This window comes from Zootoca vivipara, chromosome 1 (assembly GCF_965207765.1).
Source record: "Zootoca vivipara chromosome 1, rZooViv2.hap1.1, whole genome shotgun sequence".
NCBI lineage: Eukaryota > Metazoa > Chordata > Lepidosauria > Squamata > Lacertidae > Zootoca > Zootoca vivipara.
In genome coordinates this window covers 129,007,310-129,030,397 of record NC_142582.1, presented here as the reverse complement: position 1 = coordinate 129,030,397, position 23,088 = coordinate 129,007,310, and the positions used below count along the sequence as shown (strand labels likewise).

The 23,088-nt window shown below is 46.3% G+C and overlaps 1 protein-coding gene across 1 annotated transcript; it reads left to right on the top strand.

Moving 5' to 3' along the window:
• Positions 1-2,112: 2,112 nt before the first annotated feature.
• Positions 2,113-21,566, top strand: CCDC198 (coiled-coil domain containing 198). The gene is made up of 6 exons (XM_060270984.2): positions 2,113-2,733; positions 6,150-6,232; positions 12,957-13,043; positions 14,836-14,925; positions 16,152-16,314; positions 19,444-21,566. Exons 1-6 carry the CDS (start codon positions 2,517-2,519, stop codon positions 19,695-19,697), a joined length of 894 nt encoding a protein of 297 aa, XP_060126967.1. The 5' UTR covers positions 2,113-2,516; the 3' UTR covers positions 19,698-21,566.
• Positions 21,567-23,088: the final 1,522 nt, after the last annotated feature.

Below are 23,088 nucleotides of genomic sequence, written 5' to 3'. Positions count from 1 at the left end.
TTCCTTGGCAGCAAATTCCACTGCCGAACAGCTCTTACTGTCAGGAAGTTCTTCCTAAGGTTTAGGTGGAATATTCTTTCTTGTAGTTTGAATCCATTGCTCCGTGTCCGCTTCTCTGGAGCAGCAGAAAACAACCTTTCTCCCTCCTCTATATGACATCCTTTTATATATCATATCACCCCTTAACCTTCTCTTCTCCAGGCTAAACCACTGACCTTCTGATCAGCAAACCCTAGGCTCAGTGGTTTAACCCACAGCGCAAACCCGTGTCCATACATGGAGGAATATCCAGGTTCAAATCTTAGCCGTTAAGCTCACTAGGTGACCTGAGGCCAGTTACTGCTCCTTATTCTGCTGCCTCCATCAGCTGCATGATCTGGGGCAGTTTCTGGAGCTACCGTAGGACGAGATGTTGCTGAAAAGTAACGGGAGATAGAGACTCCGTCGAAAATGCAACCGCAAGATACCACCAATTGCTTTGCAGGCTTCTCCTCCATAAGGTGTCTCGCCGGGGTTTTGCTGTTGGATGGTTTTAAAAGGCGATTAGACATATTCATGTTGGCTATCTGTGGCTACTAGCCATGGCGGCAATGTTCCACCTCCATTGTTGTCATTGGTTGCTGGTACCTGTCTGTCTCAAGCGACAATGGAGTGTGCCTCCAAGGGTAAAGGCAAACCACTGCATGAGCAGCAAGGAAGTGACCTCCTTGGGGCACAAGCCTGGGCAGTGTGTCTGGAGGTCCTGGGCTGCCCAGATGACAAAACGACATTGATGAGGTCCAAAGGAAAGCAGAGCAATAGGTTTGGCCCCAACTTGGCTGCAGGAGTTATTCAACATCTTTATCAATGACTTGGATGATGGGCTTGAGGGCATCCTGAGCAAGTTTGCAGATGACACCAAATTGGGAGGGGTGGCTAATACCCCAGAGGACAGGATCACACTTCAAAATGACCTTAACAGATTAGACAAGTGGGCCAAAGCAAACAAGATGAATTTTAACAAGGAGAAATGTAAGGTACTACACTTGGGCAAAAAAATGAAAGGCACAAATACAGGATGGGGGACAATTGGCTTGAGAGCAGTACATGTGAAAAGGATCTAGGAGTCCTGGTAGACCACAAACTTGACATGAGTCCACAGTGTGATGCAGCAGCTAAAAAAGCCAATGCAATTCTGGGCTGCATCAATAGGAGTATAGCGTCTAGATCAAGGGAAGTAATAGTACCACTGTATTCCGCTCTGGTCAGACCTCACCTAGAATACTGTGTCCAGTTCTGGGCACCACAGTTCAAGAAGGATACTGACAAACTGGGACGCGTCCAGAGGAGGGCAACCAAAATGGTCAAAGGCCTGGAAACGATGCCTTATGAAGAACGGCTTAGGGAGCTGGGTATGTTTAGCCTGGAGAAGAGAAGGTTAAGGGGTGAGATGATAGCCATGTTCAAATATATTAAAAGATGTCATATAGAGGAGGGAGAAAGGTCGTTTTCTGCTGCTCCAGAGAAGCGGACACGGAGCAATGGATTCAAACTACAAGAAAGAAGATTCCACCTAAACATTAGGAAGAACTTCCTGACAGTAAGAGCTGTTCAGCAGTGGAACTTGCTGCCAAGGAGTGTGGTGGAGTCTCCTTCTTTGGAGGTCTTTAAGCAGAGGCTTGACAGGCATATGTCAAGAATGCTTTGATGGTGTTTCCTGCTTGGCAGGGGGTTGGACTGGATGGCCCTTGTGGTCTCTTCCAACTCTATGATTCTATGAGTTGCTGGAAGGAGGCATACAAGGCACCATCAAACTGTCTTAGGGACTCCACTCTGGATTTGTGGAGGGTTTACTCCTTAGATTTTTCTTCTCCCAAAGATATCCCGCAAGGTAGCAGAGGTTTAGGATCAGAGCCTTCCTTCTCCTAGATGGGCTCCCTTCCTAGGTGGACAAGTCCCACCTTCCCCCTCTACAGTATGTGAAGAAACCGCCTTCTTGATCTCCTCTGCTCAATCCACCAGAACGCTCCAGGCTGGCTTATTCTTTCATAACAGGAAGTTCCCAGACCAGGTCAATGTTTAACTGGACTTACCAAGTATGGAGATGGGAAGGGTCTGTGAGGGAGTTGCCATGGGAATAGGTGCATTTTTGGCTCTCGTCTGCGTCAGGCAGAGCCCTGAGGGGGAAATTCCACTGGGAGACCATTGGTAGGTTGCGTTAGAAATCCAGTTTCATCCCAAAAGGTGGTCGGTCGAACGAGTGGCTCTGAAAACCTGTCAGTTTTTCCTTCTTGGGCTTCACCCTTCCTGGTGGACATTGAACTCTGCATTTCGAACCCGTCTTCAGCTTCAAACCTGGAAATGTCACCCCACTGCATAGAGGAATTCTCAGGCTCCGGGTTTCGTCCTTTTGGATCTTGCCCCCATTTTGACAACTCTGCGCTTTTGGACCTGGGGAATGGAAAGTAGGGCAGTTTTTGGAGTTGGGGCCCTTGGCTGTTCTTTCTTTCCAGAGCGACTCACCGCTGTCCGGAAAGATGGGCTCGAATTCCTCAAAGGCCCATCGGAAGGTGACTAAAGTAGCTCCCATGCCGATGAACGAGGAGAGGCCGCAGCTCCCGAGCAGAGTGGCCGTCTACACGTTCCAGAGCCCTCAGAGGGAGACAAGTCGGAACACATTTGCCTCCTGGAATCCAGCATTGGACAAACACCTTCCGCCCCTGAGAGAAATGGGACAAGGGGCATATCCCACAGGTAAAACTACAAGAAAGAATATTCCACCTAAACATTAGGAAGAACTTCCTGACAGTAAGAGCTGTTTGACAGTGGAACTTGCTGCCAAGGAGTGTGGTGGAGTCTCCTTTGGAGGTCCTTAAGCGGAGGCTTGACAGCCATCTGTCAGGAATGCTTTGATGGTGTTTTTTGCTTGGCAGGGGGTTGGACTGGATGGCCCTTGTGGTCTCTTCCAACTCTATGATTCTATGATTCTTCATTCCTTTTTAGGGTGTAATGAAAAGTACAGAAGATTCATTTTTATTGTGCCTTCCTGATGATGACGAGTGATATCATACCTGATGATGACGAGTGATATCATAGAATAGGGGCATCCCATCCCATAATGATAATTTTACTATTTATATAGTAAATAGTACTATACGTCTGACTGGGTTGCCCCAGCCACTCTGGGCAGCTTCCAACGTATATAAAAACATAATAAAACATTAAACATTTTATTTAAAAAAAAACCCTTCCTTATACAGGATTGCCTTCAGATGGCTCAGGGGGGCGGGCGGATAACTCCATACCCTCCAACATTTCTCCAATGAAAATAGGAACACCCTAAGGAAAAGAGGGGCATTCCAGGATCAAATCAGAAATCAGGGTGGCGTCTCTAAATCAGGGACATCCCTGGAAAACAGGGACACTTGGAGCGCCTGTGATATTTTTTCTAGAAAAAGAGGCACCAGAATTCACCATGAACTTCCTTGTTCTCTTAGCATGGCAATGGCGCCCACCTGAGAGGTGGCAGAACTTAGTTCTGGCTGAAAACGAGTCCTGATGATGATGGTTGTTTTCTATGACCTGGACTCAAGGCAGGTTATACAAATTAAAACAACACGGATAAAACACAAAAAGCCAAAAAAACATATAAAGGGTAATCATTAAATGGTTTAAAATTGAAATTAGAATGATTTTCTAAAAACCAGAGCTGTTAAAATACAGGTGATCCAGGCAGTACATCCCCTTCATGAGAGATATTTTATCACCTAGTCAACAGGTATGGGGCAGGGTTGTCTGAATACCGCAGGTGTGAACATGAGAACAGCAGAATAGAGATCTGAGGCTGGATCAGGCCAATGGCCTGCCCCATATCTAGTCCAGCATCCTGTTCTCACAGCCACCAGCCAGATGCTTAAATGGGAAACCTGCAAGCAGGATTCGAGCAGAAGAGCCCTCTCCCCTCCTGGGGTTTCCAGCAACTGATATTCAGAAACATTGCCATCGATAGATAGCCCTCTCCATGAATTTGCCTAATCCTCTTTTAAAGCCATCCAAGTTTGTGGTTATCACTGCCTCGTGTGGCAGTGAGTTCCACAGTTTCACTACATGAAGAGGTACTTTCTTTTCTCTGCCCTGAATCTTCCAACGTTTAACTATTGACACCACACAGATACCGGTCCTGTACTCTTCTTGGTGCCTGCTAAGAACTTGTTGTTGTTGTTGTTGTTGTTGTTGTTGTTGTTAGACTAGACTAGCCAGATGAATTTTTTAGTTTATTACTGGGTTGTTGGGTTTTTGGGATTCTTTTTACTAATAATCATTCCCCGAAAACCTGTTGGAATGGAACAGTCTCCACCTGCCAGCAGTAGGACAGCATGGAGCGAGTCAGTCCAAATTCTAGGGGCAGCCACCGAGAAGGCCCTCTCCTGGATCCCCACCAAATATCCCTGTGAGGGTGATGAGACCAAGAGAGCGGCCTTCCCCAAAGATCTCAGAGCTGGGGGGCTCATGACTTGCACTCATGATGCACTATCAGGGCAGTTATACACAACCCCCCCTTTCAATAGTGTTTGTACCTGCAAAGGTTTGGGGGCAGAGCAATCTGAGATTCCCCGATGGGCCGTCGAATGAGGATGGTGGGTTTGACAGGCTTCTGGTATGATCTTATGAAGGGCCGTCTTAAGCATATCTGGCGCCATGGTGCAAAGATCCCTCCTTTCCCAGAGTTGTTGACCTTTTATAGGACTGGAGGAGGTGGGCAGCGGCTAGAGGTGGCTCTTCCGGCGGGGAAGCTGGCTGCTTTGTGCCACGGTGGCCACGGCAGGCAGCACACCGAGCGAGTGGGCCTGTGCTGCTCCCGCTGAGCGGCGGCTCAGGTTTTTCCCTTTTAGCCTTCTGGCGCCCTGCAGAATTCAGCGCCTGCAGGCTAAAATGGAAAAAAAACCAAGCCGACGCTCGGCGGGAGCGGGGCACGCACCCTCGCTCACTCAGCGTGCTCGTTCGGTGTTCCCCGGACTCTCGCCTGGTGCCCTCCAGAACCTGGCGCCCCGGCGCCCCGCGCCACTAGCCTCTATGGGTAAGACGGGCCTGATCTTATGCGTTTCCATGCAAAGGTTTGTTTCCAGGAATTCATTTCGCCAAAAACAAGGACGCGAGCCTTTCTTTGAGAAATAACAATAAATCTTGCGTGGAGCACCATGGCTGTCTCTCTCCCCAACCTCACCGGATGATCTCATGGTAGAGGCTGCCTTGCGCACGTGAAAGCAAATGTTAACACACACACACACCCCTCGGAAGAAGATGTGGCGGTGAATACAGATGAGTCCTGGGCATTTGGCAAACGACCCAGAGCGCTTTATGACAGCAATTGCGCTTGCATAAAAACACCTGGCAAAAAGATATAAGGAAGCAGATTCTGTCGGGTATTATGAAAATGTTTTTTCCCCTCCTCTCTTTTTGCACAGCCGTTTTAATGCACTCATTACGCCGGAGTAGCAAATATGTGAAGCTGCTGGGGGGGGGCCCTCTCCTGTGCTTTTCCTCCATCCCCTCAGTTAAAAAGAAAGAGGAAAGTGAAATGGATCTGTCTGAGTGTGTGAGAGAGAGAGCCCTGTTCCGCACACAAGGGGATCTACATCTTCTACAGCTAATTGACTGTTTGGGGTTGCCAGTTTCCCCAGAAAGCACTCTCCCTCTCCAAGTTCTAATTTCTGGGTATTAGGAATAATTTGCAAATTAGACGCCGTCCTTATTAAGTCGTGCGAAGATACTGCAGGTGGCATAAAACGAAGCAAAACAAAAAAACCAACATCAGCCCAAGACAATTTAACAAGCAAAGACAAAATGCCAAAAAGGGTCAGTACAATTGTGGTGGTGGATCATAGAACAGTAGAGATGGAAGGGGCCCAAGGGTCATCTAGTCCAACCCCCCCGCAATGCAGGAGTCACGGCCTTAAAAAATGGTTGTAAAAATTATATGTTGATGCAAACACAGGGTACCCTTAGCTTCCACAGTGAAATGTAGGAGGGCATTGAGTAGGTTGCGTTCCTCAGCCCTCACTTCAGGAAAAGAAATGTTTAAAATATTATTGTTGTTCTTTATTTATTCAAAAGCCTTTCGCAAAAACTCCCGTGACAAAAAATGCTCCTCTTTCCTCCCTCTTTCTAAGTGCCGAGGCCTGTTCCGCTAGACCTGAAGATGGAAGCAGGAGGACAAAGCATCATCAAGCAGCATCCTCCCCGAAGGCCTCAGGTAAGAGGGGGAAGAGTAAGCCAGTGACGTCAGGGGCAGGTGCCAGGAGCAGGTCAGCAATAACTCACCTGGCGTCTATGACATTAACTCTTTATTCAAAGAAACAAACAGCTCAGGAGGCCAGGCCTACTAAGCATAGCAAGTCATCCCGGTAGATCTTGTCCCTATGAGGCAGTTGTGGGGCCTTCCCACAGTATACCTGCAGGAGTGTTTCCACCCCCATCGTTCTGCCCGGATACTGAGGTCCAACTCCAAGGGCCTTCTGGCAGTTCCCTCACTGCGAGAAGCAAAGATACAGGGAACCAGGCAGAGGGCCTTCTTGGTGGTGGCTCCGGCCCTGTGGAATGCCCCCTGGTCAAATGTCAAGGAAATAAACAACTACCTGACTTTTGAAGACATCTGAAGGCAGCCCTGTATAAGGAAGTTTTTAATGACTCATGTTTTAATGTATTTTTAATCTTTGTTGGAAGCTGCCCAGAGTGGCTGGGGAAACCCAGCCAGATGGGTGGGGTATAAGTAAATAATAATAATAATAATAATAATAATAATAATAATAATAATAGTCTCTCCCCCCGGTGCTTCTTCTTCTTCTTGCTGTTCCTCTTCCAATATTTCCCAGCTTCTGCCCTCTGCAACCTCTGAACTATGCCCTTCTGCAAACCACTGTTCTAAATCTATAATGTCCTCCTGTTCTCGGGGAGGTTCAGGAGAAGGGCGTGGTAGTCCCCACCATTCCTCCTCAGTCCAGCCCCTGAGTCTGGACTGCTCTCTGTCACAGACTCTTCCTGCTCACTAAGTCCTGTTACCCCTTCAACTGCTGACACCTCCCCCCCCCAGTCTGCTCCTTCTTCTCCCTCTGATCACTCATCCCATCACCAGTCCCCAGGCTCTGGGCCTTCTTCCCTTGGGGGTTCCCCAGCAGGTTTCCCCACCCGCCACTCCTCAGCATTCAGCCAGTCCATGACTAGTGAGGAGGGGTGGAATTGCCTGAACGTGGCCCAAGGCTCTCGGCTCAGGATGTAAGAAGGCATCATTCTCCTTTCTACCCTGTTTCAGTCAAGCGCACTGCCGTTTCCATTCTGCTGCAGTTCACCTTCCGCCAAACCCCACTAAATTCATCTCACTTCCTGCTGTGGCAAATTCACATAACTTGTGTAATATAAGTCATTAATTAGAAACTGCTGGTGGGCTTCTCCTCGATCAATTTGCCAAATCCTCTTTCAAAGCCTAGAAGGAAATGAGACCCTTATGCTTTCAAGTTCCCTGTTACGCAATCTGGTTTAGCACTCGCACCGAAGTTAATTTGGCAGCATGGTTAGCACAGCAGCTAACGGGAAGCTTTTGCAATGACAGATCCCCTGAAGGCAATAATTGCACCATTGGTCCCTTAAGACGGCCGTTGCGCAGTTGAGATTGAAATTCACAGGCCCGCGTCCTGGCACATGTCCCTCGAAGCCATATCGAATGATGCGGGAGCCGGTGGGAATCTTCTCCCCGGAGAGATCTCCGTTACCGTTCTTTGACTTGACAAGATCCCTTTGAAGGGCTGCCTCTCCTTCCGCTCCTTTGCCTTTTTCTTCCAGGCAATGTGGCGCTCGTCCCCTTTCATGTGCGATCCCACCAGATGCTTTTAGCTGGCTTGTTGATTCCTTTTGCTCGGCCTACTTCCTCGGGCTTTGAAAGTTTCGGCGGTGAGAAGGCTGAAAGAAGATTGCAAGAGGTGTTCCCAAGGGGACTTCCTGCTCTGAATCCCATGCAGATTCCCCAGAGCTGTGCATGACGATATCTGATGCAGTCTGGAGCAGAATCGGAAGCCCTTATATTATTATTATTATTATTATTATTATTATTATTATTATTATTATTATTATTTGTACCCCGCCCATCTGAGTGGGTTGCCCCAACCACTTTGGTCAGCTTCCAACAAATATAAAAACATAATACAGTGGTACCTCGGTTTAAGTACATAATTGGTTCCAGAAGTCTGTACTTAAGCTGAAGCGAATTTTCCCATTGAAAGTAATGAAAAGTGGATTAATCCGTTCCAGACGGTCCACGGAGTACTTAAACTGAAGCGTACTTAACCCGAAGTATGAGAGTCCCATGGACTGCAAGAAGATCAAAACTCTCCATTCTGAAGGAAATCAGCCCTGAGTGCTCACTGGAAGGACAGATCCTGAAGCTGAGGCTCCAATACTTTGGCCACCTCATGAGAAGAGAAGACTCCCTGGAAAAGACCTTGATGTTGGGAAAGATGGAGGACACAAGGAGAAGGGGACGACAGAGGGCGAGATGGTTGGACAGTGTTCTCGAAGCTACGAACATGAGTCTGACCAAACTGCGGGAGGCAGTGGAAGACAGGAGTGCCTGGCGTGCTCTGGTCCATGGGGTCACGAAGAGTCGGACACGACTAAACAACAACATGAGTGTAATTGGTTCTGGAATTGTGTACTTAACCTGAAGCGTACTTAACCTGAAGCGAACTTTCCCATTGAAAGTAATGGAAAGTGGATTAATCCGTTCCAGGTGGGTTTGCGGCGTACTTAAACTGAAAGTACTCAAACCGAGGCGTACTTAAACCGAGGTATGACTGCAAATCATCAGACATTAAAAACTTCCCTCTACAGGGCTGCCTTTAGACGCCTTCTAAAAGTTGTATAGTTATTTAGTTGTCTTTCTGCTTTTATTTATTTATTTTTCATTCTTTTATTTATATTTCATGCATTTATTTACATGTTATACATTCTTTTTATGTATATTATTATTATTATTATTATTATTATTATTAACAAAGTAATAATCATAAATAAATAAATAAATAAGAATAAAAATGTGCCCCCAATTGGCTAATTGGTTTCTATCGCTAGGGTCTCAAACTTTCATCCATGATGATCGTCATCATCCTTGCCATTGCAACCTCTCGACAGGCCATTCCACACATTGCACAGCCACAACGCCAGATTTGTCATCGTTTGCATGCTTGGGAAAGAATTCTAGCCGAACCCATCTCTCCGCTGACGGCGCTTGTCCAGTACACGCGTTTCCAAAAAACCTGTTTGTCTAGCCCAGGGGTCAGCAAACTTTTTCAGCAGGGGGCCGTTCCACTGTCCCCCAGACTTTGTGGGGGGCCGGATTATATTTTGGAAAAAAATAATGAATGAATTCCTATGCCCCACAAATAACCCAGAGATGCATTTTAAATAAAAGGACACATTCTACTCATATAAAAACACACTGATTCCTGGACCATCCGCGGGCCGGATTTAGAAGTCTATTGGGCTGGATCCGGCCCCTGGGCCTTAGTTTGCCTACCCATGGTCTAAGCCCTTTTATGTTTTTTGCATATGCCTAAAAAGAAGGGTTGCAGCTGAGTGGCAGAGCACCTGCAGGAGGTGCCGGGTTCAATTCCTGCCATCTCCAGGTAGGGCTGGGAGAGATCCTTGCCTGGAACCCTGGAGTGCCACTGCCAGTCAGTGCAGTGCAGCTTCCTATGTTCTTAAAGGTAAAGGTAAAGGGACCCCTGACCATTAGGTCCAATCGTGACCGACTCTGGGGTTGCGCGCTCATCTCGCATTATTGGCCGAGGGAGCCGGCGTATAGCTTCCAGGTCATGTGGCCAGCATGACAAAGCCGCTTCTGGCAAACCAGAGCAGCACATGGAAACGCCGTTTACCTTCCCGCTGTAGCAGTTCCTATTTATCTACTTGCATTTTGACGTGCTTTCGAACTGCTAGGTTGGCAGGAGCTGGGACCGAGCAACGGGAGCTCACCCCGTCACAGGGATTCAAACCGCCGACCTTCTGATCAGCAAGCCCTAGGCTCAGTGGTTTAACCCACAGCACCACCTGGGTCCCTATGTTCTTATGTGTATTGAAAAGTTATGGTTTGTGAAGAACTGAGCAGCTGGCATTTTCCTCCCAGGGTTGCTGGGCAAACGTTTGAAGAAGAGTTAGCTTTGCAGTGTTAGTTGCTGCCACCTAGTGTCCACACTTGGAAGGCAGTTTCTGCACGTGCTGCAGAAGAACAGATCGGACTTGTCCATCTTAGGAGAAGGGAAAACTCTGGCCCTAAACCTCTGCGCACATTATCTGGTGTTACACCTGGTGTTTTTTAGTTAATACTCCGTCTTTGAAAGCTACAAGCTTACTGAAGAAGCCAACTGTGGCGAAACAAGGTATATAACCTACTAACCTTGTGGATATTCCTATGCCACGTTCACCTGTGGATATTCCTATGCCACATTGTTGCCAACTACCTAGACGCTGGTGAACCCCTCATTCTGTGGAACTCAAGTATTTACATCTATTTTGATTTATCTCCATATGCATACCTATATGAACTATGATATATGAACTCCGACTTATGACTGTGGACATTGCATTCATGTTGGACTATGCTTTTGAATTATGGTGCTGGAGGAGACTCTTGAGAGTCCCGTGGACTGCAAGGAGATCAAACCTCTCCATTCTGAAGGAAATCAGCCCCGAGTGCTCACTGGAAGGACAGATCGTGAAGCTGAGGCTCCAATACTTTGGCCACCTCAGGAGAAGAGAAGACTCCCTGGAAAAGACCCTGATGTTGGGAAAGATGGAGGGCACTAGGAGAAGGGGATGACAGAGGACGAGATGGCTGGACAGTGTTCTCGAAGCCACGAACATGAGTCTGACCAAACTGCGGGAGGCAGTGGAAGACAGGAGTGCCTGGCGTGCTCTGGTCCATGGGGTCACGAAGAGTCGGACACGACTAAACGACTAAACAACAACAAAGTCCTTTTTTGATACTTTGCAACATGTGGTTGTGCTTTTTATGTTATTTTACATTGTCTTTATAAATTCTTGAATGACTTGTTACAGCAGCCAGTTACGCCTGTTTATATAATTGAGAAGTAAACCCTACAAAAATCCAGGGTGGAGTCTCTAAGATGGTTCGATGGCGCCTTGTATGCCTTCTTCCGGCAACTCCTGCAGTCCAGCTGGTGCCAAACGTCTTGCTCTGCTTTCCTTTGGACCACATCAGCCAGGCTGAGAAGGGGGTCTTGTTGTCTGGGCGGCCCAGAACCTCCAAACACACCACCCAGGCTTGAGTGGCCATGTTTAAACGGGTACACTTTGAAGAACGCTAAGGGAATGCAGCCGATCAAAATCTCTGCAAGGTTTTTTGCAAGGTATACTTGGGGGTGGTTATACTATGAAACCAATGATGCTTCAGCTTCAGGGCCCCCAATCCCAGAGGGTTCCCAGAAGCAACTATACTCCACATTAGTTTTTTTAAAAATATATATATACAGTACAGTAATACCTCGGGTTACGAACACGATCCGTTCCGGGTCGCAGTTCGTAACCCGAAAAGTTCGTAACCCGAAAGCGACCCGAACCGCCATTTTGCGCATGCGCAAAGCGCTATTTCCACGATGCGCAAAGCGTGCACCCCGCTTCTGCGCGGGACGTGCATGCGGTAAAAAATACTTCCGGGTTTACGGAGTTCGTAACCCGAATTGTTCGCAACCCGAGGTGGCCGTAACCCGAGGTACGACTGTATATATAATGCATGTATATAATATTTCCCTAATTTTCACCCTCCTCCCAATAACTTGAAAACTCTAGGGCAGGCATCCCCAAACTGCGGCCCTCCAGATGTTTTGGCCTACAACTCCCATGATCCCTAGCTAACAGGATCAGTGGTCAGGGAAGATGGGAATTGTAGTCCAAAACATCTGGAGGTTGAGGGTGCCTGGTTAAGTTTATGTAAAATATGCAGGGATTTATGCTATGCAAAATGAACCAGGGAAAGAGAAGAAGGGAAGTCATTGATATCTTAAGGGATGTAAAAATGAATATTCTGCATTGTAAAACAGAAAATTAATTTAAAATTATACATAAATAATAATAATAATACTGCATTGGGTAGGTGGAGGAAAGGTGGAATACAGTGGTACCTTGGTTCTCAAACATAGTCCATTCAGGAAGTTCGTTCCAAAACCAAAGTGTTCCAAAATCAAGGTGTGCTTTCCCACAGAAATTACGGTGCAAAATGGATTAATCTGTTCCAGACTTTTAAAAACCACCCTTGAAACAGCAATTTAACATGAATTTTATTATCTAACGAGACCAGTGATCCACAAAATGAAAGCTAATAATAATAATAATAATAATAATAATAATAATAATAATAATATATTATTATTTATACCCCGCCCATCTGGGCGGCTTCCAACACGCATTAAAATACATTAAAATATCACTGATTTAAAACTTCCCTAAACAGACTTCAAAAGAAAAGGCAAACCTGGTGTTAATTTTTTAAAATTGAAGGGATGGCTAACAAGAACCCCATGTAATGCATAGTCCAGGCATCCCCAAACTTCGGCCCTCCAGATGTTTTGGACTACAATTCCCATATTCCCTGACCACTGGTCCTGTTAACTAGGGATCATGGGAGTTGTAGGCCAAAACATCTGGAGGGCCGCAGTTTGGGGATGCCTGAACCAAACCATTCAGTATATTCCAAGTTGTGCTTTCTTGATTGAAGAAAAGTGGAAAATGAAGGTGTGTTTAAATATTATAAAATGGAAATTTAATAAAAAATATTATATATAAAAAAGTTCTAGTTGTCTCATTTATTTATTTCATTTATATACTGATTGGTTGTAAAGAAAACAAAACAAAAACCCAGCTCAAAGCGAAATGGTTTTGAACAGTCCCACTCTCTCTTCTTGGCTTTGCAGAAGTTGGAGCCTTTCATTCTTGCAAAGGACATCCCTGCAGACAGGTTCTTAAGCCTGCCGTGTGGTGGAGCAGCATACAAAGCAAAGGTTGGTAGAAATTCGTGAAGGAAGGAAGGAGGGAAATGTTTATGCCGTGAGTACAGGGTAAGTCCAACTGCATGCTGCAGTCAGCAGTTTTTACGGAGGTGCGGTTAACATTCTGGCCATGGAAGAATCGTATCAAACGCATGCACTGGTCTGCTTGGGCAACAATTCCCATCCCTGACCATTGGGCATGCTGGCCAGGGTTGCTGGGAGGCTAGATCTTTCCCAGATAGATCAGGTTATCCCAAACTTGGGTCTCCAGCTGTTTTTGGACTACAACTCCCATCATCCCTAGCTAGCAGGACCAGTGGTCAGGGGTGATGGGGATTGTAGTCTCAAAACAGCTGGAGACCCAAGTTTGGGAAACCCTGAGATAGAGAATGGTCTGCCCATCCAATAGGTAAAGGTAAAGGAACCCCTGACCATTAGGTCCAGTTGTGACCGACTCTGGGGTTGCGCACTCATCTCGCATTATTGGCCGAGAGAGCCGGCGTACAGCTTCCAGGTCATGTGGCCAGCATGACAAAGCTGCTTCTGGCAAACCAGAGCAGCACATGGAAACACCGTTTACCTTCCCGCTGTAAGGTAAAGGTAAAGGGGCCCCTGACCATCAGGTCCAGTCGTGTCCGACTCTGGGGTTGCGGCGCTCATCTCGCTCTATAGGCCGAGGGAGCCGGCGTTTGTCCGCAGATAGCTTCCGGGTCATGTGGCCAGCATGACTAAGCCACTTCTGGCGAACCAGAGCAGCGCACGGAAACGCCGTTTACCTTCCCGCCGGAGCGGTACCTATTTATCTACTTGCACTTTGATGTGCTTTCGAACTGCTAGGTGGGCAGGAGCTGGGACCGAGCAACGGGAGCTCACCCTGTTGCAGGGATTTGAACCCCTACCTTCTGATCAGCAAGCCCTAGGCTCAGTGGTTTAGCCCACAGCGCCACCTGGGTACCTGCCCATCCAATAGGGCTGTTTAATTTCCGTGCCCTCTTCTTGGGGAGGGGGTTAAACTATCCTAATGTAGGCTATTGCTTCAATCTTTTTCAGTTTAATAATCCTCAGCACGTACTTCCTCCAGAGACGTAATATGTAGAACTTTAGCATGGGAATCTGCTTCCTATGTCCCAAGCTAAAGTTGCAAATAGTTGGACCAGGTTTTGCTTCAGCAAACCAATTCCTATGCCCATAGCTTGCCCATTCCTACGAAGAACTATGTTTATACTCACACTAGGGATGAATGGAGAATTGTTGCATTTTAAAGCAAATGGGCCTCGTTTGCACCTCCTGACCCTAAGTCACAGATTGGAACATAACGAGCCTTTGGATTTTACATTTCTCTGAATTTTGCAATACATTTCTCACCCCAAAATGCATTTTAAAAAGTGTGCATTTTAGGATAAAGTACATTTAGGAATGAATGCATTTGGAGATTAGATGCATGTAAATTTAAGTACATGCATATTAGTATGTAAGTATGAATTTAAATAAGAATTTTCTTGTGGGTTGTTGTTTTTTAAAGAAAGATAAAAACCCACAGAAACTGGATGGATCAGATTTATGAATGTACGCATGCAAACCTGCAACAGACCAGAAACAAAGTGATGCATCATCCTCATATCACCACCTAAGAATCTTTTATTTTAGAGAGCGTAAGAATAGAACACCAGCCGAGCGTGTTTTTGTGTCAGCTACAAATACCCTTGTTCACCTTGCTCAACGAGTGATGGATAGGATCGTGATGAAATCATGAGTTTGTTTTTGAGAAATATGGGTGTCCCCTCCCCTCCTTTTCCCTTGGAAGGAGCAAGATAAAGGAGGGAAAGCTGTTCTGCACCCCGCTGGAAGCCGGCAGTATCTATTGAAGATGAAGATGCTGGAACAAAGGAAAGAGGTAATGGCAATGTGACACCCTTGGCGGATTTAAAAGGGAAACGTGGGTAATTAAGTAAAATGATGGAACTTCTGTTTTGTGCATTAGAGAACACCACTGCAGGAGGGACTATGATAAGTATCATTCCGAATGGATTCACTGCCATAACCATAGGCTTACAACATCCAGTTGCTTATCAATTCCATTAATTGTAGAGCGTCAATCCAATTAAACAGATTTTAATCGATTCGTTTTATTTGACTGATTTAAGATTTTTTTTGTCCTCTGACGTCAGGGGACGTCAGAGGACAAGATGGTTGGACAGTGTTCTCGAAGCTACGAACATGAGTTTGACCAAACTGCGGGAGGCAGTGCAAGACAGGAGTGCCTGGCGTGCTATGGTCCATGGGGTCACGAAGAGTCGGACACGACTAAACGACTAAACAACAGCAAGATTTTTTTTAATAGCGTGACTGTATACAGCTCCAAATCAGAAGTGGGTTTGATGGAATTTACTCCCAGGTAACCTCCACAGGATTGCATCCTTAGGGACAGATCTAGCTACATAGTTGTGCTAGTGGCAGGTGCTTGTGTGAGTGTAATAGAGCTTTCTTCTCTCTGCTCCCCACACTGCACCCCCCCCCCATTGGCTTCAGGAAGTTGAGATAACTCCCAGAATAGCACACAGGGGGAAGGAGAGGTGTGATGGTTTCATCAGGCAAGCAGAAATCTTTGTGCCAATGCAGCACTACTTTGAATTCCACCCAAAGTCATATAATCTACCAATTAAAAGCACACGTGGGTTAAAACAGGCATTGCAATCTGTTTCAAACTGTTTTTAACTGTGACTTGTGTTCATTGCGACTTGCCTCGAGACCTTAGGGTGAAGGTAATAAAATCAAAATAATAATTCTTCTTATTATTACGGTATTTCTGAAGCAGGAAGCCTATTTTCTTTTCAAAAATGCAATAATGCTTGCAGTTCAAACATTGCTTCACCGTTTAGAGCAAGCTATCTGCTGCATTCTTCTGAGTGTCTCTTTGATGCAAACCAAGGTCAAATTTATTCCTACTGAATTGGCGTGGCATCCCTCAAAGGATCCTGGGAACTGTAGTTTGCCGAGGATTCCGATCGCAACCCTCTGGCAGCTGCACTACAGCTCCCGGGTTCCCGTGGGGAAAGCGAAAGACCGCTAGACCTGTTTAAGGCCCTTCTGTGCAAATAAACTAGTTATTTATAAACCCAGGCAGAACTGAAGAGATGCTTGCAGCAGGAGGCAAGACTTAACAAGCCAAAAGCGAGGGACCTCAGCATCAGCGAAACTCCTGGGTGTGTGCCGGGAAATAATAGCTCCGAAGATGAGGAGCTTCTTGCCCTTGAGAGTGACCAGACATTTGACAGAGACCACGGTAAGTGATACTGGGGAGATGAGCAGGTTTTCCGGTTTAAGCAACCTTCTGTGGTTCGCACTGCTGCAGCTGCCATATAATTAAGACACCACTTCACAAGTGGAGAATCTCTGGGCTGTGGGCCTCCTTCCCTATCTGTCTGGCCCTGGGGAAAATTCCTCCTGACCACATCTCCTGTAACAACACTGGGCACACGTAAAATGAGCCCTCTAATTCATGATTTATTAAATTTACTATTTATTAAATTTGTATATTGTGTATATATACTGTGTATACCCCATTCCTTATTAAAGTTTTGGTCTTCTTGGTCCCTGAGCTTTCCGCTCAGTTTTGCCATTTCGGCATAGTCCAACAGCTTGGTTTGCCATTCTTCTCTGGTAGGGACTTTGTCTTCTTTCCATCTCTGGGATAGTAGCATCCGTGCGGCTGTCATTGCATACATAAAAAATATTTTCTGCTCCTTTGGGATCTTGGTACCTGTTGTTGTTTAGTCGTTTAGTTGTGTCCGACTCTTCGTGACCCCATGGACCAGAGCACGCCAGGCACTCCTGTCTTGCACTGCCTCCCGCAGTTTGGTCAAACTTATGTTGGTGGCTTCGAGAACACTGTCCAACCATCTCGTCCTCTGTCGTCCCCTTCTCCTAGTACCCTCAATCTTTCCCAACATCAGGGTCTTTTCCAAGGATTCTTCTCTTCTCATGAGGTGGCCAAAGTATTGGAGCCTCAACTTCACGATCTGTCCTTCCAGTGAGCACTCAGGGCTGATTTCCTTAAGAATGGATAGGTTTGATCTTCTTGCAGTCCATGGGACTCTCAAGAGTCTCCTCCAGCACCATAATTCAAAAGCATCAATTCTTCGGCGATCAGGCTTCTTTATGGTCCAGCTCTCACTTCCGTACATCACTACTGGGAAAACCATAGCTTTAACTATACGGACTTTTGTTGGCAAGGTGATATCTCTGCTTTTTAAGATGCTGTCTAGGCTTTTCTCCCAAGAAGCAGGCGTTTTTTAATTTTGTGACTGCTGTCACCATCTGCAATGATCAAGGAGCCCAAGAAAGTAAAATCTCTCACTGCCTCCATTTCTTCCGCTTCTATTTGCCAGGAGGTGATAGGACCACTGGCCATGATCTTGGTTTTTTTGATGTTGAGCATCAGACCATATTTTGTGCTCTCCTCTTTCACCCTCATTAAAATGTTCTTTAATTCCTCCTCGCTTTCTGCCATCAAGGTTGTGTCATCTGCATATCTGAGGTTGTTGATATTTCTTCCGGCAATCTTAATTCCGGTTTGGGATTCATCTAGTCCAGTCTTTCGTATGATGAATTCTGCATATAAGTTAAATAAGCAGGGAGACAATATACAACCTTGTCGTACTCCTTTCCCAATTTTGAACCAATCAGTTGTTCCATATCCAGTTCTAACTGTAGCTTCTTGTCCCACATAGAGATTTCTTGGTACCTACAATTCCTAATAAAAATGCTTCTGGTTTTTTAACAAAAGTTATTTTAAACATTTTCCCCCTCCAATTCGTTATATGTAATTTCCCAGAACACTTTTGTTACCTTACACGTCCACCACACATGGTAGAAGGTACCTTCTTTTTCTTTACATTTCCAGCTCCACAACACATTTCCAAAGGGTGTTCAGTGTTTATGTTAAGTAAAAGCTTTTCTAGTGTGAGAGGGGTGTCCTCTGTTGTCATTTTTAGCCATGAGCATAATAAAGCTGTACTGATCAGTTGCAAAAGGGTCATGATGCTCCGAACCTCGTGCCAATTGTCATTTTCCACAAGTGCCATTCGCTGTAGTTTAGTGTAACAATTTGTCAAAGAAGCACACTCCAGATCCTTCCAATAGCTTGTTACTATGAGCCTGGCCGCTAGTCAAAGAGAACTCCTTAAGAGATTCGAACTGTCAAGTTAGCATCACTCCCACAAAAAGACTGAGCAGTGCAAGCTCTGGACATTTAAGGACGTTTCGTCCGGTAATTGCTTTTACATCCACAAATACTTCCGGAAATGAGCCACTTTCTCACGTGTCTGCCGCATATGCTGATCAGAGAGCAAGTCCCAGAGCTGCAAGATATATCGGCATTCAGGACAAATGCCCACAGTCACCAAGGGCCATTTGGTGACTTCCCTGATTGCCATTGGGCAACAAGGTAGAAGGTGGGGAAATATTTTCCACTCTGATGTCCGGAGTCCAGTCCCCGGCTTGATTACACAGTAAGCGTAGTTAATTAAAAAGGATGATTTATTGTCAAATCAAACAAGATAGCTCCAGGCGACTTAACATGCCATCATCAAAAAAGATGACCCTTCTGAAGACTGCCTCCCACATGACCAGAAGCAACTGAACTTTCGCTTCTTACATCTTGTGTTTTGCTTCCTATCTTGCAACCCTCCCATTTGCCAATACCTCGGACTGAGTGGGTCAGCTCCCACCTCTTCCCTATTCTCTGAGAGGCTGTCTTTTAACTCTTTCCCGCCTGTTTGTGCTTCCGGCGAGCTTTGACTGCGTTCTAGCCTGTTCTCCATTACTGTCTTATCAGCTTTTATGTCAAGGTCAGGAGGAGCCAGAGTATGCAGCTGCCGGCTTTCCTCTAACATCAAAGCAGCCTCTCTGATCCTGGCTATTTTCTGCAGTTAGCTGCAAACCTTCGCTTGGCGCTGGCTCATTCCTGACACCCGAGGACCACATTTGTTTCTTTGCATCCTTCCCAGGGTCATGCATCAGGGTGGGTGGGGCCAGAGGCAAAAGTGGGCAGAGCAATGTATGCAAATTTGTTAGCTTCTGCCCACACATGCAAACCCGCCCCCTGCTCTGGCTTCCACCCAGGCAAGGAAGAGGCATTCTCAGAGTTCAAGGACGTATTCCAAGCAAGCAAACACATTTCAGGTACAAAACAGCACCAGTGGGGCCCAGGGACAGTTCCAAGGGCCTGGTAGAGAGCCCTGGAGGGCCACATTGAGCCCCCAATCCTGGGATTCCCCACTCTTCCTCTAGGCAAAACTACTGCGATCGATGGGCCACTCCAAGGTAGCCAAACCCATTACAGTGTTGTTATTAAGCTTCCGGTGGTGACCAGATACCCAATACAGTAGAGCTTCCCATTTCTTTTTATTAGACGATCGGTGGAGTGGAGAATTTCCAAAAGAGCTTGGACCTTCTGAACCCCACCAAGGGCAGAGGGGTAAAGTGGAGACGTGGTTGCTAAAGCAGCAGGCAAGAAGGGAATCTTTCTGGGATGCATCCAGCACGGACTCAGAGAACTGGGAAGGTGACGGCGACTTGGAGAAACCTCGCCGGAGACCAGCCTTAGTGAGGACTAAGACGGAGAGGATTGCTCTGTTCGACGAGTTTTTTGATAGAGAGTTCTGAGCTAGAGAGTCGCCAGAAAGGCCCCAGAGGGAACGTCAGGTTGGCGAGGACGAGAGCGAGCCTTCCAGCCAACAAGGCAGGTGTCATGGCGGCTAAGAGACCGACACCCTCCAATCTCACTTCTGCCATGGACTCACAAGCTTCTCTCTTGCTCTGCAAAATGGGGGGGTTTCAGCAGCTTACCTTACAAGGTAGGTGTGTGAAGCGTCGGGCATACTTGGAAGTGTTATACCAATGCTAAGTATTATTACAAAGTCCTCAATGGCTCGAGACCAAAGGACCTGCAAGTGTGACTATATCACCAGGGGAGGCCCTGTTCTTGATGCTTCCTGGTTGGCAATGACCCAATGACAGGGCCTTCTTTGTGGTGGTCTCTTTGTGGAATGCCTTCCCTGGTCAGCTGAGTCTCTCTCTCCCTCCCCCCCCACTTTCAGGAGAAATTTAAAGGCATTCCTGTTTACCCAGGCATTTGGGGGCCAAGAGACCTTGAAATTAGGAGCTGCGAGGGAAATCTGATTGCTTTTCAATGTTGTTGTATGTTCTCAATGGTTTAAAATGGTTTCTAAATGTTTTACACATATGTTTTGTTTTAAACTGAATTGTTTTAACATTTGCTATGTTTGCCACCTTGGGCTCCTTTGGGCAGAAGGGTGAGATACAAATTTAATAATAAAATAAAATTATAAAACCCTGGTTCAGCCATTGGCATGCCTTGGTCAATAACTAAACTAAGTTGCATGGGAACCACAAGTTTTGCTGCAGTGCTCTGCTGAGATAAGCACATTTAACAGCCTTTATTCCAGCTCAGCCGAGTATAGTCTGTTGTTGCAGCGACTCTCCACGATTTCTGGTGGAGACTTTCCCCATCCCAGCTACCTGAGATAATTACCTTTTGAGTGGAGTTACCTTTTTAGCAGAGCTGCTTAAAGCTACAGCAAGCTGCCTCCCTAGCTGGTTTGGGGGCAACTCCTGGTTCTGGTGTAGTTCAAATAAATGAGCCCGTCTCCCTCATTCTCTTCAGTTCAGGCAGATGGCTAGCGCAGCTCGGAAGGGTCCTCGTGCAAACAGACATGTGTGCAACGGTAGAGGCTTGGATGGAAAGCTTAAATCCTGCCGCCACTACACTGGAGAGGGATTGAAGAAAAGGAAATATGAATTGCCCCCCACCCTGTAGCTTGTCCAATCGTGGCTAGGAGCCAAGTAGAGTCATAGATCTAAAAAGAAAAAGAAAAAAAGGTGTAGACTCGCACACACTGGCCAGCTTCCATTTTGACTTGAAATGTTCATGTTGGGCTTCTCTGAAGTATGTAAAGGCAAGAAGCGGGCAGGGGGAGTGCTGGCTCACAATGGCACCCACCTGAGAGGTGCAAGAACTGCTCTCTGGCCCATTCCAGGCTGGAAAAAAGCACTGTAAAGAACTATCGTACTTTGAAAAGCTGCCATCATTGGACCAAGCACTTTGGTTGAATGAAACGAAATACAGTGGTACCTCGGTTTATGAACACAATTGGTTCCAGAAGTCTGTTCATAAACTGAAGCGTTCATAAACTGAAGCGAACTTTCCCATTGGAAGTAATGGAAAGTGGATTAATCTGTTCCAGACAGGTCCGCGGAGTACTCAACCTGAAGCGTACTTAACCCGAAGCATGGGTGTAATTGGTTCCGGAAGTCTGTTCATAAACTGAAGCATTCATAAACTGAAGCGAACTTTCCGATTGAAAGTAGTGGAAAGTGAATTAATCTGTTCCAGATGGGTCCGCGGTGTTCGTAAACCGAAAATTCATAAACCGAGGTGTTCATAAACCGAGGTTCCACTGTACTTTTATGTGCCTTTTGAATAAATGTGCAATTAATTGTTACTGTTTTGAATTTTATGGTGCTATTATCTTCCTTAGTGGGTTGTGCAAACTGCTGTTCTGGACCATGCTTTTTATAGGGCAGAGTAGGGGGCACTGGGGGTGAGTTTATGGAACCGCAAAGGTTTGGGAACCACTGGTGTAATTCAGCTTTGTGCTGTGACGTACATCCTGTCCGTGCAAGAGTCCCAGCTCGCCACATGGTATTATTCCCCATTCAAGCCCCCCATGTGCTGTTCCGGGGGTTCTCCTGAGCACTCGAGCCAATTTTCAGTGCAGGGGTGGGGGAGAAAAGCCAGGGGAAGCCCCACTGTGCATATAACTGGAATATTTGCAGATACCTCGAGTCACCTTGATGTTTTCCTGCACTGTTCCCTTCCCTCCCGCAGGTTAGGGTTCTGGCACTCCTAGGTGAGGCTAGAGTGGGATGCCTCTCTATGTTTTGACCTGGCTCAAATAAAGGAAACTAATGGGCTTTTCGAACAAAGGAATAAGCAACTGTCCAAAAGTGAAAAACTGAATTTATTTCTGTTTTAAGAGCTGGGAAGGGAAATGGCATCTGTTTTGAAAAGGAGAGAAAGAGGTTTGGCTTCATTTCAGTGAATCAATAAGTAAGTACCTGACATCTAACCTTGAAGGAACGTTTCCTTTCCTCGCAAGCAGTTTAAGTAACCCAACGCCAGGTGAAGAAAGACAAGAACCGGCTCTCTTTTCAGATAAGAAACGTCAGGCTAAATGCTTTAGATGACCGAGATAACTCACCACGTTGAAACTGCGAGCTACCCTCGTGCTGCCTTCCTCTCAATTTGTTAAGACAAACTGCCATGATTTGGTTGATGGCCTGGGTGGTGTGTCTAATCTGATCCTTGCAGTTTATCTTCCATCAGCAATCCTTCCTCTTCCTGAAGTTGGCATTGGTGGAAGCCTCAGAGGAATGTGAGAAGAGCCTGCTGGATCGGGTCCATGGCCCATCTCAGTCCAGCAACCTAACCTCAACCATGGTCACTGAGATGTCCCCATGGGGAAGCCCACAAGCAGCAGGGCCCGAGCATAAGAACCCTCTCCTCTCCTTGGTTTCTAGCAACTGGTATTCAGAAACACCACTGCCTCTGACTGTGGAGGCAGACCGTAGTAATTGTGGCTAGCAGCCATTGACAGCCTTCCCCCTCCATGAATTTGTCCAATCCTTGTTCAAAGCCATCCAAGTTGGTTGCCATCACTGCCTCCAGAGGGACCGAGTTCCATTGTTTAAAATGTGGCACATGAACTTCTTTCTTTTCTTTGTCCTGTATCTTCCAACCTTCAGTTTCATTGGATGCCCAATTCAACATAGCACCATGACAACATAGCACTACGACAAGGTTGTATATTGTCTCCCTGCTTATTTAACTTATATGCAGAATTCATCATGCGAAAGGCTGGACTAGATGAATCCCAAGCCGGAATTAAGATTGCCGGAAGAAATATCAACAACCTCAGATATGCAGATGACACAACCTTGATGGCAGAAAGCGAGGAGGAATTAAAGAACCTTT

Coding starts and splice junctions, on each gene's coding strand:
- CCDC198 (XM_060270984.2), top strand. CDS start 2,517: ATGGGCTCGAATTCCTCAAAGGCCCATCGGAAGGTGACTAAAGTAGCT. Junction 6,233..12,956: donor ATCCTCCCCGAAGGCCTCAG/GTAAGAGGGGGA, acceptor TTGGCTTTGCAG/AAGTTGGAGCCTTTCATTCT. Junction 13,044..14,835: donor GAGCAGCATACAAAGCAAAG/GTTGGTAGAAAT, acceptor TTCCCTTGGAAG/GAGCAAGATAAAGGAGGGAA.